General features: G+C 43.0%; 2 protein-coding genes and 1 pseudogene across 34 annotated transcripts in view; 2 read left to right on the top strand and 1 right to left on the bottom strand.

The window, feature by feature from the left end:
- Positions 1-3856, top strand: part of Gm29383 — a 36860-nt pseudogene extending 33004 nt beyond the window's left edge.
- Positions 1-4417, bottom strand: part of R3hdm1 (R3H domain containing 1) — a 134457-nt gene extending 130040 nt beyond the window's left edge. For 21 of the 22 annotated variants that reach the window (XR_001784078.2, XM_030253185.1, XM_006529417.3 and 18 more), the window contains exon 1: positions 4216-4417. The gene's annotated coding sequence lies outside the window, so the exon portion shown is untranslated. The remainder of the gene's footprint in view (positions 1-4215) is intronic. The other variant, NM_181750.2, reaches the window with a different exon arrangement.
- A 228-nt stretch (positions 4418-4645) lies between these two features.
- Positions 4646-13630, top strand: part of Zranb3 (zinc finger, RAN-binding domain containing 3) — a 148875-nt gene continuing 139890 nt past the window's right edge. For 3 of the 12 annotated variants that reach the window (XR_001784077.1, XR_003954872.1, XM_006529408.1), the window contains exon 1: positions 4659-4731. Coding sequence is in view for 3 of the 12 variants with exons in the window: in XM_006529408.1 (XP_006529471.1) it covers positions 4727-4731 (5 nt within the window). In the remaining 9 variants the exon portion in view is untranslated. Of the gene's footprint in view, positions 5925-13630 lie in introns of all 12 variants that reach the window. The other 9 variants (XM_030253114.1, XM_006529409.1, XM_006529411.4 and 6 more) reach the window with 8 other exon arrangements.

The following is a 13630-nucleotide window of genomic DNA, read 5'->3' as shown; positions in this document are numbered from 1 at the left end:
CACTGAGTGCTCTTTTAGAGAACCCATCTTCAATTCCCAGCAGCCACATGGCAGTTCACAACAGTGTATAACATCAGTTCCAGAAGATCCTATACAGTTTTTCTGACCTGAGGGCACCAGACATACAAGAGGTGCAGAGACATACATGCAGGCAAAACATCCATATACATAATAAGAAATAACTTTTAAAAAGGTATAAACTGCCAAGCATGGTGCACGTGTTTTTAAACCTAGCACTCAGGAGGCAGAGGCAAGTGGATCTCTAAAGTGTGAGGCCCAGTTTGGTCTACAAAGAGAGTTCCAGGACAGCAAGGGCTACACAGAGAAACTGCCATGAAACATCCTCCTTCCACTCCCCGAAAAGGTACAAACCTACCAACTGACAAAGCAAAGAGCAATAGAACTCTAAAGGAAACTGTTTACCTTAATGTATGTGTGAACACTAAGAATGGGTGGGCAGCACAACAGTAAAGAACAAAACCTGGAAATAAAACAAACTGCAGGGAAATTCAGGCAGAGAACTAGCTTTGAGCCATGATTTAGAACTTATTTCACTTGTCCATCACTGACTTATTAAACTGCATTGTGGAGATTATATATATTCATATGTAAGTTAACACCAGATATAAGCAAGTTGTTTTACTTAATTTAGCCAGGCCCTTATATAAGGATCCAAGTTAATTTGATAGAAATTTTATTATGTTATTTGGTGCATGATGCATGTTTGTATTACTAATAAAAGTTTATAGTGAGCTCAAAGGATTAAGTGCCAGGCAATGTAATCTTTTTTTTTTTTTTAACATTTAGTATTATATGGGAAAAAACTAATACATTTCCTTTTCTATCACCTGCCAATTTAGTTACCTAAAACCATAAATAAATTATTCTTCCTATAGGCAAGAATGGGAAATGGAGGGCTGGTTCTGTGGTTTGCAACAAGAGCAATCCGAAATTTTCATTTCCACTTGGAAACACATCCACCTCTATGACATGTGAGTGCTGGACATTTTTACAACAGGTCATGGGAAGGGTTAATTGGGAAGTTTTCTACTTCAAGTAGGAACAGAATATTATAGTTTCATTAGTCTTTAGCATACACAACTCTTACTACACTTCCTTGTTTATAAGAATTGCAGCTTAATAGTAACCCAAATGGTTATAACTGGATATTTAAAACGTCAGTTCAAACAAAAACCTCTTTAATTACTGGGTAAGTCCCTTTAGAGAAGCACCCAAGTACACAGAGCTCAATAACTCAGTGGCATGTGACCATGTAGATGCTGTCAATCTTGGATAGTACCAGCAACACTTCATAACACAACTGTTGGCATGCTAATCGAAACCTGGCTCGGCTGCACCAACTCCAAGGACACCTTTATGTGTGAAAACTATACTTTCAAATATACTTGGGAACAGGGAGGAATATGGTATTTCAAAGAAAAAAAAATACCCAAGGACTGCTAAACAATGGAGTAGGAACTAAAGAGCAAGGATTTAACTCAATGTTGGAATACTTGCTGGCATGTATGAGGTGAAAGGTTCAATCCCTAGCATTGAGGAAAAAAAAATAGCAAAAATAAAACCAACAAACCTCAAGAGCACAAAGCAACAGTCTGGTAAGATAACTTTCTCAGTCTTAACTTTGTATCAGTCACTTGGTTTCTCTGGTAACAGAATGAGTCCAAAAGCAACTGTAAACTAGACCTTGAAACATATTAACAAAGTAAAGCAGGACAACAACCCTAGTTTACTACTAAAACACTAAAACACAAAGCACATTTTTATTATGGGTAATCTATTTGAAATATGTTCCAAACGCAGAAATTTTAAACAAAAGGAAAAAAGATACTGTGTATGACAAAATTCTCTTTGATACCCAATGACCAATTTCATATATTCTGTCTGCTTAAAAAAAAAATGGCTAAAGGCTAGCAAGATGGTTTAGTGCATAAAGGCACTTGGCCTTCAAATCAGACCACCTGAGTTCAATCCCAGAGACCAATAGGATAGAAGAAGAACTGATTTCTCCTAACCTTACCACTGTCCTCCACCCTCCTAAAATGTATCATGGTACTTCTGTGCTGCGCCCCGTACCCCAGTAAATGTAATAAAACAAAAACAAAAAAATTGGCTATGAGATATTGTTTTAAGCCACTGTGTACATTAACACTCAACAGTAGAAGAGATTTTTGAGACTGCAACAATACTCTGCATATGAACAGCAAATTCATTCTCTAAATATGAAAATGAGAAAACAAAGATAAAAACTTAATGTAACAAATATATACATGTGAGACACAATCCTAGTAGCTTTACATAGTCTATTTACAGCTCCATAGATTAAGCATTATCCTCCCCATTATTAACCGAGGTTAGGTTAGATTAGCCTCATAAAATGGTCCCACAAATAGTAAAAGAATGTAGTCCCCTGTATTTTCATCAGACCTTCCATACAAAGAATTCATGAGACCTAAATATATCACTGCATAAATTGCCAACTAATTATCAAGTTTGGGGAACTATGCTAGGGAATGTATGCTATGGGGACTCAATGGAGAAGCTGAGGGAACTAATCTTCAAAAGCTATGTACTACATTAAAAAAATCAGTAACACATAACCAGATTCCTTCTTAATCCAAGTGAATGGATCTATTTTACTTCTGTATCTACTTGCATTATTTTGAGAACATGGCAGATTCCTAAGGTACTTCTGTGACCCAGAAGAAATAGTCTATTAGTCAAAGCATAGGTTGTTTATTCAGAACCAGTGTTCTCTCTAAAACAAATAAATCTTAGAAATGGGGTGGTCTGTAGCCATGCCTATTATAGATTACAGGGTCCACTAAAGTCATATTCTCCTAGGCTGAAAAAGCAGAGTGGAATTTGAAAAGATGGGCACACTATCAAAATCTGATACAATTATAAGACAATCCCCTAAAATATAAAGACATAAAATCTGAAGAGAATGATATTTCTTCAGTTAAATGGGTAGCTACATGAACTCTACTGATTCAAGTATTATAAGGAAGGGGCTTCGAGGTTGATTTCATCTTTTTATGACTCGATGCTCTTGGAATCAATGACATTTAAATTTAAGAGGTTTCTTTAGCTGGGCGATGGGGGGCCACACCTTTGATCCCAGCTCTTGGGAGGCAGAGACAGGTGGATTCTGTGAGCTCAAGGCCAGCCTGGTCTACATTGTGAGTACCAGGACAGCCAGGGCTACACAGAGAGACCCTGTCCAGGGAAAAAATCTAAAATAAAGGGGAGTATGGTATGAGATTCTTTAACGTGACCCAGCCAAACTATAACCTTAGGAGTGGGATATGTGTGTTTGTGTGTATTCATTCATGCTAGAAATTCTATTTTTACCTCTTCAGAAATGCACCTTATTATTTAGTAAGCAGCACTGCTTTGGAAGATACCTCTTCACCTCTAACTAGTTTAGGGGACTTGCTCTCTCAGGACCCAATTCACAGAAGTCACAACAGCCAAACCCAATTTTGTTTCTCCTTAAAAGCAACTTCAGACAACAGTGACAATCTCTGGTACATAACCACAAGAAGAAAAAAAAAAAAACTTCTAATATACAGGGATGGAAAGGGGGGAGGGGGATTTACATCATAACGTCCCCCGTAGGTTCGTCCATCAACGACCAAGGCTCTGACAGTCATTCAACTTTCTTGCTAATTTCCCCACTGTGTTTTTTCTAGCAGTACGGGCAGTACGGGCACGACGTGCTGTTTCCCTTTTGGTGTGTGTGACAATTCCCCGGAGCGGGGGTATCAGCCCCGGGCATCTGGTCCAGGCCCCGGAGAACAGTTCCGCGAACGGTCCCTGCTCCAGCCTGGCCTGACTATGTTGCTTTTCCCCTCCGTCCTCCCCGGATCTCCAGGGCTCGCAAGAGCAGCAGCTGCAGCAGGGACGCTCGGGAACCTGTCCCCAGCTCCCCCGCTAGGCCTCAAGGGGTTGGCGCTGCACATGGCCCCCAGCGAAGCGGCGGGCACCGCGCGGTGGAGGCGACTAGAGGGCTCGCCTCAGAACCCGACGGCCCCTGGCGGGCCGGAGGAGAGGGGAGGGACGCCGTCTCCTCAGCGCTTAGCTCCCCGGCTGCCTCACTCTCCCGCTCCGTTAGCGCTACCGGTTGGCGGGCGGGGGAGGGGAGCGAGCGCGTTATTCCCGGGGCGCCGCGGGGGAGGGGACAGCATCTCTTACCCGCGTTACTGAGAAGGAGCAGGAGGAGGTGGCGGGAGCGCGGCACAGCGGGGCGACGGCGGGGCCGGCTGGTTGCAAGGTAGAGTCTCACGGAAGGGAATTAACCCCATCACCAGCCCGGACACCGGCTCCAGCGGCAGCCGCGGCGGCAGAATCCCGCCCCTTCCCACCACGCACTGGCCCCGCCTCTCCGTCGCGTTGACGGAAAGCAGCCTACCTCATACGCTAGGTCAACATTAAGTGACATACAAATTATCCAATCAGCGTTTGAAAACCACTTTCGCTCCACCCCCATTATCACTGCGGGACAGCGGGAGAACGGGACTAAGTCTATCTCCACCCACAAAAGAAAAAGAACCAATCCCGGGCAAGTTGTCGTCCCTGAACGACGTAAGAGTCAACCAATGATAAAGCTAGGAGGACAGCCATTTTGCCCACTTGTGAAAGAGCCACCTTTCCCACGAGTAGAATCCTGAGGTGGGCGAGTTCCGGGCGATTTTAATCACTGGAGATGTGGTAGACAACTCTCTTTCTTCAGGGAATGATTATAGAGCTTTTTAAGGATGAAAGGACAATTTTGTCGTTCATGTGGGAAGATGAGAGGAAGGCTTTAAGGATGTGGCTCCGCCCCTTAGCGGTAACGGGTTCCAGGCTGAACACCTGGTTCCTCCAGTCTTAGTGGTGGAGGCAGGGCTTCTGAGCACTTTGGCTCCTGCGACTACAGTTCCCAAGATGCTTTGAGACCCTGTTTTCCTCATTTTGCTTCCGGTAGTGTTTCATGGGAATTGTAGTTCTTGAGAGGTTACGGTGTAACCTCCTTGTCTAGATGAGTAAGAGGAAATTTTTGAATAATTTGGAGTTGAGAATGAAGTCGCAAGGTTCTAGTCAGGTCTTTTCGCATCGCTAAAGGAAGGAGAATATAACAGGGTTGGGAATTTTCTCAACACATTACAATGTTTTAGAGTGCTGGTATTTGAACTCTTCCAAGTCTAGGTCATCCGTTTAACGTCACTTCCGCTTAGTTGAAGACGCTTGCAAAAAGTTTGGCGGGAGTTGAAGATTATGAAGCTAGTGCTGCATTTTGGCGGACTGTATAGGGCAAGAGATGGGAAATTGACTGCACTTTAATTGCGCTATAAGAAAATAGTGGGTAACAGTCGGGCGTGGTGGCTGATGCCTGTAACAGCTGGAAGCTGAAAGGTCGCCGCGAGTTCATAGCCTGGGCTACAGAGTGAGTTTTAAAACAGCTGGGACTACAGAATTCACCTTGTCTAAAATAACCCCCCCCCCCGCACTGCCCCCTCCCCCTAAAAAAACCCATCCAGAAATATGAAATGGCATGGGTGTAATTCTCGAGCCTGTAATGTAATTTTCTACTTTGCTACTTAGTCTTGCAGAGCCAGTGTTTATCAGATCTGTTCACTCTTGAGTTTGTAGAGGATGCTTTAATTTGCCTTTAGCTACTGTCTGTGAAGCAGCATAGGTTCATGTCCTGGAAGGTATTGGAAATTCTGAACTAATTCCTCCCATTTATACAAATAGTCCCCAGAAGTCAGAAGTTGCCTTTGAACAGGATCTTAAAAAAAAAAAAGTCTCCTCCATCATTTTTATGGAGACTTTGTCTTACTACTTTTCTCATAAATATTTATTGAGCACTTACACTAGTGGTAAATATACTAGGCTTAAAGGATTGAAGAGTGCACAGAAAGGTAAGTTTTGTTTAAAACGAGTTAGAAAGATTAAGCAAAATTTATGTTACTTGGTCTTTTTAATATCTCCAAATTTAGCATCTTCATAGTTATGTTTTGTGTGTTGATTTGGTTTCCTCTTTGCTTTCTACTTTTAGATTTAAAAACCATTCCTTTCTATTTTCATTATTTTTATTGAAGTATTAAGTCTGTGTCCAGAACTGTTAAGAGGTGTTTTATATACTATGTGGATGAGAGTCCTAACTAGTGCAATCCCAGAGACAGAAATATATCTGCAACTTCCAAGCAGACAAAACACTCTTACTTTTTTAAAGAAAATAAATGTTTTTGCTTTTCAATATAATACTTTCACGTGTGTGTGTGCAAGTGTGTGTGTGTGCTATATGAATATTAAACAGAAGGCATCATCCCCATCTAGGAGTTAGAGTTTCAAGTGATAACTTAGCATTGTCCATAAATGCTTAGTTGGGATTTTTTTCATAAGTCCTTCCAGAGTAGAAGTCAATATGTAGTAATAATGACAATCATATTACTGAATATTTAATCTGAGCCCCAAAAGGGCTAAGGGTGTTTAGTATGTCTTTTATTTTTTTGAGTGCTGGAGACAAACCGAGAGCCTTGCATTTGCTGGATAATGTGCTTTGTCACTGTGTTCCAGCCTCACTTTCAACTCTAAACCATTGCTTCTCAAATGTTTAGGAATCTCAAAAAGTTCAGCCTTCCCCTGCCACCGGGATGCTGGGATTAAAGGCTGTCACCACCATGCCTAGCAAAAAGGTGTTACTTTTTGTTCTGTTTTGTTTTTTTCTTAAAGGTTTATTTATTTTATGTGTCTGAGTGCGTGCATGTATGTGCACCATGTACATGCCTATAAGAAGTCATTGGATCTCCTGAAACAGAAGTTCCAAATGGTTGTGAGCCACCTTCTAGGTGCTACAAATCTAACCTGAGTCCTCCGCAAAAGCAGCAAGTGAACCACTGGCCCATTATTCTTGGCCCTCTGCAGAATGACCTGTTAGGTTTTTTTACAGTCCAGTCTTTATCCCCATCCTGTTCCGCCCCCTGACTGTTCCTCATCCTATAGTTCCCTCCACCCCCAATCTCCAAGAGGATGCCCCCACCCCACCAGACCTCCCTACTCCCTGGGGCCTCCAGTCTCTTGAGGGTTAGATGCATCTTCTCTCACTTAGTCCAGACCCTGCAGTCCTCTGCTGTGGATGTGTTGGGAATCCTCATATCAGCTGGTGCATGCTGCCTGGTTGGTGGCCCATTGTCTGAGAGATCTCGGGAGTCCAGGTTACTTGAGACTGCTGTTCCTCCAACAGGGTTGCCCTCCTCCTCAGCTCCTTCCAGCTTTTCCCTAATTCAACCACAGGGTCAGCAGCCTCTGTTCATTGGTTGGGTGGAAGTATCTGCATCTGACTCAGCTGCTTGTTGGGTCTTCGGAGGGCAGTCATGATCTGTCCCTTTTTGTGAGAACTCCATAGCCTCAGTAATGTGTCAGGTCTTGGGGCCTCCCCTTGAGCTGGATCCCACTTTAGGCCTGTAGCTGGACCTCTTTTTCCTCAGGCTGTTCTCCATTTTAGTCCAGGCAGTTTTTTCCAGATAGGAACAATTATGGGTCAGAGTATTTGACTGTGGGATGGCAACCCCATGCTTCCACTGGAGGTGGATTCTACAAGTTCCTCTCCCCACTGTAGGGCATTTCATCCAAGGTCCCTCCCTTTGAGTCCTGAGAGAGTCTCACCTCCTGGATCTCTGGTACATTCTAGAGGGTCCCCCTACCTCCAACTCCCAAGATTGCCTGTTTTGATTCTTTCTGCTGGCCCTCAGTCCTGTTCCTCCCCCACCTCCCAATTGTTCCCCTTTACAGAATGACCTGTAGTTGTGTGGATTGTATCCTGGGTACAGAGTGACCTGTTAGGATGGCATGCTACTGCTTTATTTAAAGCACAGTGGGTTAATTATGACAATATTACTGTCATTGTTTATGATGCCTGTATTCCATGATGTAGCTCAAATATAACCTATTTCTTGCTAATGGTTATTTACAGTTGCCAATCAGTAATATTTTTTTGTTACTGTAATGAAAGTATATAACAAAATCTACCATTTTAAGCATTAAGTGTGGACTTTACAGTGCATTAACCTTTTATACCTTGGTGTACAATACAGCTGTGAAAGGTCTTTCTTACATAGCAAAAAATTCTGTTTTCACTCTGCCTGACTCCTTGCAAGCACCATTCTGCTTTCTGTTTCCAAGAGCTTATCTTCTATCTCATGTAAAGGAACAGACTCCTGCAGCGTTTGACATTTTATAACTAGCTTATTTAACTTAATATCTCCAGAGTTCATTCATGTAGGCTGTGCAAGGATTTCCTTCTCAATGCTGAGTCCCTGGCACTTAAGTATCACATTTTATAAATGAATTCATCTGTTGGCAGGCATTTAGTTTGCTTTCCCTTCCTGGCTTTTGTGGCTAGTGCTGCAGGAGTACAGGAGGGCAGATCCTTTGTTTCTGAGTGTGTACAGACCCTGTGGACCGGAGTTTACCCTGGGGCAGTCAGTTCTCTTCTATCAGGTGGGACTGGAGAGCAGACTCAGGTCACTGGCCTTGGCTGCGGGAGCTTTTACCCTCTGACTTGTCGGCTACTTTTAGGTTCATCCGAAGAGTCTCTATGACTCCTAGATTATTCTCCAGGAGGAATATTTCCACGTTCTTTACAATAGCACTGTATGAGAGAACCCGTTTCCTGTGTGCGTGGTGTGCAGCTGTACTCCCTTGTGTGGGTGCATGTGGAAACCAGAATTTCACGTTGGGGTGTCTTCTTCCTTCTCTTCCCCACTATACTTTTTTGGTTTTTTTGAGACAGGGTTTCTCTGTGTAGCTCTGGCTGTCCTGGAACTCACTTTGGAGACCAGGCTGGCCTTGAACTCAGAAATCCGCCTGCCTCTGCCTCCAGAGTGCTGGGATTAAAGGCGTGGGCCACCACGCCGGGCCCACTATACTTTTTAAGACAGACTTTCACTGAACGGGAAGCTTCCCAATCAGTTAGACTGGCTAGCTTGGGAGCTGCCAGGACCCTATTGTCTTTGACCTCCCCACCCCAGTGCTTGGGTTACAGTTTAATTTTGTATGGGTTCTATGGAGGTCAGAATTCAGGTTCTCAGACTTGGATAACAAACACTTTACCCACTGAGCCTTGTCTTCAGCCACCTCCTTCCTCTTTCCTATCTCTTTACTCTATCCAGTCTGATTGTAAAGTGATGACTCATTACTTTGTATCTATATGTACCCCACCTGGCTGAAAATGTTTTATATGTATATTGCCCATTGATGTCTTGTAGCTTGTTGCTGTCTTAGCATCATAATATTTTTAAAGAAATACTTCAAACCCAGCATGGTTGTGTACGCCTTTAATTCCCAGCACTTGGGAGGCAGAGGCAAAAGGATCTCTCTGAGTTTGAGGCTAGCCTGCTCTACAGAACAAGTTCCAGTACAGCCAGGGCTACATAAAGAAACCCTGCCTCAAAAAAAACTGAAGGGAAAAAAGACAGACAGACTTCAATTTTTTCAGTTTGTCATATATTTTGGGAATCTTTACTCACATTTAAAATTTTATTTTTTAACTTTTTTTCCAAGAAATGAATTTGTAGTACTTTAGTGTTTAAATCTAAGTCTTTTCTTTTTTGTAGTATCTATCTGTGATGTCAAAAGTAGTTTCCCACTCTAGTATTCAAAAGCAAAATACCATATATTTTTTTTCATATTTAATAGTCACCTGTATTATTCTTTGGTATAAAGAAAAAAAATGGGATTATTTTGTAAATGCTAGGGATTTAACACCAGGATTCCTGCATTCTATCACTGAACTAGCTTTTGGTCTTGTTTTGTTTTTGTTTTTATATGAGCCTCAAGTTGCTCAGGATAGCCTTGAACTCCCTAGGTAGCTGAGGCTGACCTTGAACTCCTAATCCTTCTCTTCTGCCTCCTGAGTACTGGGATTACAGGCACTGGCTAGGCACTCCTTAAATATTATCAGATGACGAATCTGGAAGCAATGTTGTAGAATGGAAAAGTTCAGACTATCACACCAGAGTCCTAGACTAGGTGTCATCACAGTTCTGAGACTTGTGTAAATTATTTATTAGCTCATTATCCCAACTTTAACATGCAGATTGAATGAAAAAAGAAAGAAAGAAAGAAGTTAAAAGAAAAGGAACATGACTAGCCTAGGTATATTGGAGGAGAAAGATTATTATTGATAATAGGGCAGAGGCAGGGACATCTAGGAGAGTCCAGAGTAGGTATGATCTGGCTGAGCTGGGCCATGTGGAGAGAGGGGAACCAGGTGCAGTAGCCAAGAGGGCAAAGGTGCAAAAGAGGCTGGTAACCAAAATGGCTGGATTATATAAGGAAGAACTTCTGGGAAAGGGCAGCCCAGCCCCTGGTCTGGAGAGTTCGGGTAGAGGGTAGGGTGTGCCAGCCATATCCCGTACTATGTAGGGACTGAGGGATGCTGGGAGAACTTGGGTGCCAGGTCCATTTTGATATGTTAAGTAGTTACCTCATTTGTCCAGGGTTTGAAACTTAACACAGATAACAATATTTTGTGGCCCAGCAAGATAGCATAATGGATAAAGGCACCTGCTTGCTGGCAAGGATGAAGACCTGGCCTTAGTCCCCAGAATTTACCTGGTGGAAAGATGATTAGTCCCCAAAAGTTCCCTGATCTCTACACGGATGCTGTAGTACTTTCAAAGACATGTAGAACCCCTCACAGGATAAGTAAATGTGAAAAACAACGACAAAGGGCTGGAGAGATGGCTCAGTGGTTAAGAGCACTGACTACTCTTTCAGAGGTCCTGAGTTCAATTCCCAGCAACCACATGGTGGCTCACAACCATCTGTAATAGGATCTGATGTCCTCTTCTGGTGTGTCTGAAGACAGCAACAGTTACAGTGAAGTCACATATATAAAATAAATAAATCTTAAAACAAACAAACAAGCCAGGCAGTGGTGGCACACGCCTTTAATCCCAGCATTTAGGAGGTAGAAGCAGGCGGATTTCTGAGTTCAAGGCCAGCCTGGTCTACAGAGTGAGTTCCAGGACAGCCAGGGCTACACAAAGAAACCCTGTCTTGGAAAACAACAACAACAACAACAAAAATATATGCTTTGTATGTTGCTTTGAGAATTACAGAAGATTTTATCTCTTAGCATAGTGCCTCTATAGAAGAAATTATAAGTGGGAGTTGGTGTGGTATTGGTGGTTTATTGGTGAGCAGAGTTGCTGTTAAGTTTCAAACCTGGGACCAAAGGCCAAAGTACCTACTTAATATATCAAAGTGGACCTCTCTGCCAGGTTCTTCCTCAGTCCCTACCTGTTACAGGGTACGGCTGGCATACACTACCCCCCCCCCCCCGAACTCCCCTTCCCTAGGGGCTGGGTTTCTCATCCTCTGGTTTGGCCTCCTAGCTGCTACTCCTAGTTCCTCTCTCTTCCCTCTCCCTCTCCTTCCCCTTCTCCTCATAGGGCTCAGGGTCATGACTACTCTGGACTCTCCCAGATTCCCTCCCACATATATCTTTTATAAACTTTCTACTCCACCATACCTAGGAGCAGTCATGTCCTTTTTATTTCTTTTTTCCATTCAGCTACCTTCCAATAAATGGGGGTTATTTTATCATTATCCCGAAAACAGTTATCTATGGAACAAAAGGTGTTTTTGCTTTTAAAGTAATTGATATTTGATATAGCAGCTTAGGAAGCCTTGTGATAAGCCAGTCAGAAAATATTATGTAATTCTGTTTATTGCAGTCAATATACTATTTCATAATATTAAATTTTGACACTAAAACATTCCAGTTTATTAAATTTAGGCTTTAGTTTACTCATGACCTATAAGTATAGCTAGATTGGGGCTGGAGAGTAGTTTAGCTGTTAAGAGCACTAGATCTAATCTTATTCACTCTGTGAACTGCACAAACTTCTGTGGTATAATTTGAATTTAGTATATACTTCGTGTGTACTAGAGTGACTTGTGCATGCAAAGCACTGTACTAGTCCCTTGATTCCTGCCTTGCTCCATCTCACAAATGTGAATTGCACACTGGTTCAACACTAGCACTATGCAAGCTGTGGGCACAGTTTAGACCCTCTCATCTCTAGCTTCTGTCCTGCCCTCTGGACTTGAAAACTTACTGATTTTTATTTATTGACTGATTGAGACAGGGTTTCTCTGTATGGCCCTGGCTGTCCTAAAACTAGCTCTGTAGACAAGAATGGTCTCTAATTCAGAGATCTACCTGCCTCTGCCTCTGCCTCTGCCTCCGCCTCCAGAGGGCTGGACTTAAAGGTGTATGCACCACCACACCTAGCCAGTCCTTTGGAATTTTAAAGAGACAATATTGAGTACTCAGTGCCAGGTCCTCCTGGGTGTGTAACAGTAGTAAACAAAACAGATAGAAATCTTTGAGTTGTTGACTTCAAGGCCAGCCTGGTTGTCTTAGCCAGACCCTGTATTAAAGTAAAAAGTAAAAGACTAAGAAAATATGATACTCAGTGGCAGAGTGCCTGTTTAACAGGCACAAGGAAGGCTCTAGGTTCAACTCTCACTACACAAAAAAGCAAAAGCCCCAATAAGCCTTTATGAAGCTTATGTCCATGTCAAAGTAAACAGAATAAACAGCAAAAATATAAGTTATATAGTTCTTTGTAAGCTGATAGGTGTTATCAAGGAAAATAAATGTGGCAGGGTAGAGATCTGAGGAGCTAGAATTTTAATAATGCAGATAAGTTACATTTACTGATAAAGTGACCATTGTGAAGGACCTGGGAAGGCAGTTAGTTATGCAGGCACCTGGGGGAAGAATGCTATTCAGAAGACGAGCTAGTTCTGAGGCCTGAGAGTACAAGGCATTAGCACAATAAAAGTGGGTATTGATGGAGAGAGGTGAGGAGGGGGCGGGGTGGTGGTGGGGGTGGTGGTGGGGGTGGTGGTGGGGGTGGGGGTGGTGGTGGGGGTGGGGGTGGGGGTGGTGGTGGTGGTGGTGGGTGATCTAAAGGATGGAAAGCCAGCAGAGGCCCTGAGACCTCAGAAAAGGACCTGTTCTGATAATGGATAGGATCTAGCAGTGGTTTCCAAAGTCCCTTGCTGCCTGCTATATTTAAGAAAGAATTAAGGAAAAGGTGGACATGGCTAATAGCAGTTAAATTGTCCCGGGAATTCTGACTAGAGACGGTGGCGAGTAGATCTATAAAGGACTAGAATTGGTGAGACTCTGGGTACATTCGGAATGTAGACTTACAGACTCAATGGCGTCGCTGAATAGGTGGGTGTGCATTTTGAGACAGAGTGGAGTGTGGGTACCAGGATGGATGCAATGGATAAGGCTATGAGTGAGTGAAACAAACATTAGGGAAGAGTTAGAATTCCACTTTGCCAGGTAGAGATGCCTCATTAGACATGTGAATCTGAAGTTTAAAAGAGTTCCTCATGTGTAAATGTAGAAGTTGTCCGAGAACTAATGTTTAAAACCATGAAAGAAAGCTACAGGAACTGAGCCCTAGTTCATTCCACCATTAAAAGTTGGCGAGGAGCCGGGCATGGTGGCACATGCCTTTAATCCCAGCACTCGGGAGGCAGAGGCAGGCGGATTTCGGAGTTCGAGACTAGCCTGATCTACAAAGTGAGTTCCAAG

This window comes from Mus musculus, chromosome 1 (assembly GCF_000001635.26).
Source record: "Mus musculus strain C57BL/6J chromosome 1, GRCm38.p6 C57BL/6J".
Taxonomy (NCBI): Eukaryota; Metazoa; Chordata; class Mammalia; order Rodentia; family Muridae; genus Mus; species Mus musculus.
Note: the sequence above shows the minus strand (reverse complement) of the source record. Positions and strands in the feature narration are given on the sequence as shown.